This window comes from Leuciscus leuciscus, assembly GCF_965113295.1.
Source record: "Leuciscus leuciscus genome assembly, chromosome: 25".
Lineage (NCBI taxonomy): Eukaryota > Metazoa > Chordata > Actinopteri > Cypriniformes > Leuciscidae > Leuciscus > Leuciscus leuciscus.
In genome coordinates, this window is record NC_138724.1 from 15,262,130 (window position 1) to 15,266,176 (window position 4,047).

General features: G+C 42.2%; 1 protein-coding gene across 1 annotated transcript; it reads right to left on the reverse strand.

Annotated features, from left to right (window-relative positions):
• Positions 1-261: 261 nt before the first annotated feature.
• Positions 262-2,466, reverse strand: foxb1a (forkhead box B1a). The gene has a single exon (XM_082159860.1). The coding sequence runs from the start codon at positions 2,022-2,024 to the stop codon at positions 1,134-1,136; it is 891 nt and encodes a 296-aa protein (XP_082015986.1). The 5' UTR covers positions 2,025-2,466; the 3' UTR covers positions 262-1,133.
• Between the last annotated feature and the right edge of the window lie 1,581 nt (positions 2,467-4,047).

Consider the following 4,047-nt stretch of genomic DNA (forward strand, 5'->3'; position numbering starts at 1 on the left):
CATTTATTCTATAATAAATAAAAAACCAATAAAGAAAATATTATAACCTTATTTTTAACATTAAATGAAAAGTTAGAATAGATTTACACCCGCAAATAGCAGTGCTGTATCTTTTAATTATAATGTTTGTATTTCAGCATTATTTTCTAATAATAATAATGTCTTTGTAATTGTTTTTACATAGTACATGAGTAAGTAATCTAGCTGGATGTGAATAAAGAGAAAACCATAAGCTAAATGCACAAACAAATACAAGAGCAATTATTTAGGTTTACACAATTTTAATGAAAAAATATTCTGATGACCAAGTTTATAATTTAATGCAGACGTTTTTGCACATCTTTTAAAAGCACGCATGCTTGAACAACACAAAGTCTTGGAAAAAGGCATGCTTTATATCTCAACAAAAAGTACAAATGTACGGCATTTTTAATACACATGGTCACCACGGCTTTAAATTAAACGCTCACAAAAACATTTCCTGCAAAATAGAATGTAAAACATCTAAACTAAAAAGTGCATTTGACACAATTCAATATCACTTATTTGCAATTATTCACATATTTACTTCTTGGTGACCCTATGCTTTAAAACTATTTAAACTTTTTTTTTTTTTTTTCAAGTTTGCCATGGTGTGTATGTGTGTGTGTTTTTAGATCAAGTAGGATAGTATTTGGTTTGCAGACTGAGACAAGTTTAGTCGTCTAGGAAATTTAGTTGCATGACTACACGAAAGTAGTGAGCATTCCAACTTACAATTTATTTCAGCGCGATAACGATTATAACCTGTAAAAACGACGAGCGCTTTGCCTTGCGCGATTCAAACATGAAGCAGATCGCAGTGCTTGGAATTTGTCAGCAGTTCAAACCCCGTTCGAATAAACACGTAAAATTCTGGATATTTAAAATGTAAAAACTCTCCATTTTACAATACGATATCCGTGTCGATCCATGTGATTGGACTCATCGAAAGCAACACTTAAAAATCTCAACACATATACACATAAATTAACATCACTGCAACATAGATAGCTCTTGCCTTGATTGTATAGCCAGTGTTTTTTCAAGGTCTGTTATTAAAATTCAACTTTGGAGTACAGGTGTCGACCGGGGAGGCCCCACGTTCGCGGGTGTCAGTGCACAGCGACCGACTGCAGCGTCGCGGGACCCGTCAGAGTCTCGCTCGGGGTGGCTGGGCTGCTTTGGCTGGTCGCTGTCTGCGGGGACGTCGGGCTCAGCGACTGGGGAGAGTTCGATAGGAAAGCGGGGATGTGGTGAGGCAACGCCGCCGGGGTGGGCTTGATCGGGACGGGGATCGCCGGTAAGGTCTGTCCGCCGTGGCAGAGCGACTTGATGGGCACACCGTAGGCACTGTAATCGCTGGTCATGGAGATGGGCGCAGCGCTGTCCATCATGCTAGTGCTGTACATATGGGGCCAGGCTGTGGTCAGCTGGTTGTGCAGAGGGTACCCGGTGGAGAACGCCAGCCCTCCTGGCACTTTATACTCTCTGGCGATGATGTTCTCTATGGCGAACGGGTGCTTGAACGTGGACGGCTGGGACACTCCCAGGTTGTAGCTGGACATCTGGGGGAGGTGGGTTCCCAGGGCGCTGAGCCGGATCTTGGCGTGCTGCTGGAGGTAGTGGGCAGCGTCCGAGGGCTTGCTGGGTGCCAGGTGCTCTGATGTCATCACCTTGAAACGTTTGCGGCGTCGCAGGAAACTCCCGTTCTCAAACATGTCGCCGCAGCTGGGGTGTAGCGCCCAGAAGCTACCCTTCCCGGGCTGGTCCGGGCGTCGGGGTATTTTAATGAAGCAGTCGTTGAAGGAGAGGTTGTGGCGCAGGGAGTTCTGCCAGCGCTGGGTGTTTTCCCGGTAATAAGGAAAGCGGTCCATGATAAACTTGTAGATCTCGCTGAGAGGAAGCATCTTCTCCGGACAACTCTGGATGGCCATAGCGGTGAGGGAAATGTAGGAGTACGGCGGCTTCTGGTCGCTGTAAGTGTTTCTCCCGGGTCTAGGCATCCTGACCAAAATTCTGTGTCGGAATTCAGCTGGATGTCTGTCCTCAGTTGGGTTTTATGAGTTTTTTTTCTGTTAAGAGAGCTGAGACTCGTCCTGCAAGTTCACTTCCTTGGAGCTGTGAGCTCAAGAAACAAGAAGTAAGGTTTCCTTCTTCCCAGGGCAGTTTGAATGGACCAGATCCTCTCTCTCTCTTTCTCTCTCCTTCTTTCTTGATAAGACTAAGAGCTAAGTGGCTGCCTCCATGTCCTTCCTCTAACCATCTGATAGTTTTATGTGGCGACATGGGCAGAAAAGACCCCTGTAGAGGCGCTTCATTAATGTGCCACTTCTTTGCTATCACATGACAATCGCCTTGGGAGGAGGGGGGCTGGGAGAAAGGCATAATCTGGTTTCATTTACACCTATTTACATGGACACCTTGGGCCAATAGAAATCATTTCCATTTGAAGACAGAGCAAAGGGGTGAAAAGGCTCGGCAACCGGAATTGAACTGCGATGGCACCCGGTAACAGTGTGTGAAGGTATGTGTGTGAACCTTTCTGCGCGCTTCGTAGGGTGCTTGGTCTACAATTCACACGTACAAATGGAGCTACTGAGCAATGGGATGTTTGACATGGAAATTGGCTGGAACTTGCATGCAGTTTGCATTGTATCGTCACAGTTACTTTTTGCTTGTCTTGCTGTCATGACACAGTTCGTATGACTTCTGCCTGCTTTGTTATGCCTCCTTAGAGCGAAAATGTCAATTGCATCCCAACGTAAACATGTGGAGGGCAAATTAAACCGTGTAGCGACACATTTTTTTCCAGCCGTTTCCACACGACTAACCAGAGCGCCTCGTCATTATAATGAGCCAAGGGAGTCATACATGTGTAATTTAGCCCATGAGCATATGTTTATTAGCATCTAGAAAATGTTCCACGGATGGTCTTTTACTACAGTCAGGCGATGGCCATATATTTTATTAAATCACGATAAAGGTTAACTATAATCACACTAAAACACTTGAAACGTAAGTTGCTGCCTTAATTGTTTTAATGAAAGTTTAAATTTATACGCGGATTATTTGAAAAATCTGGTAGAAATTGAATAGATGGAAACAAAATGTTGTCATGGCATAATGATGAAAACATATTCGCGGTGCGATTAATAACAATGCGTGCTTACAAACGTCTGCTAAATAATTACACATAGTTAATTAGTATTACACGGTGCTTACTTACTTATGCAAATACACATTGACACTGTAGTGTAAAGTGTGAACAAATCACCACTTTTTGCCAATGATTAATATTCTCTTAATTTTAAAGATGTAGCCAGATCTCATTATTGCGGGTTTAAATGCGCGAGCACATCCGACAATATTAACAGCAATACTTGAGAAACCTCTTCACAAAGCCGACGACGGGATACATATAAAAAGACACGACCTATGTGCAGATTAAGGCTTCCAATATGTTAATATAATATAATTCACTATAACAGTAAATGCAATACAATGTATTTTTATTTCAATAATAAAAGCGTGAGATATTTTGTGTGAGATACGTGACCTATAGAGGTTACATAAGAAAATGTGCAAACATTTAAACAAAACAAACAAACAAACCAAAAAAACCTTCTTGAAATGAAACTTCATAATGTCAGGCGGGCTTTTGTGCTCATGCAAAGCAAACTGAAAAGTACTTCAGATATGCAAATAAAGCCTTCAGAGTGGCCTTGTGAAAACTGTATAAAATATCCATAAGTCAATTATATGAATGTGAAAACCAAATGGAAGCCTATTTTGAGCAATGGCCATTCAAGCTTTTTTTTTTTTTCAGAGCTCACCAAGGGCCACCTTTCCGCTTGGCGAGTTTGCAATGCGATGGACCACACACGAGCTTGCGGATTTGCTCATAATTTATGCAAATTTTCCACCATAAATCCACCAATGAGACCCCTGACTGCTCTGACGGATCGCGAATAGAATCAACCATACAAGTGATTAGAAGCAATACGCATTGTTTATTTTGATGCCTGT

What these genes read in the sequence shown, in the direction of transcription:
- foxb1a (XM_082159860.1), bottom strand. Translation starts at nt 2,024, where the DNA reads ATGCCTAGACCCGGGAGAAACACTTACAGCGACCAGAAGCCGCCGTAC.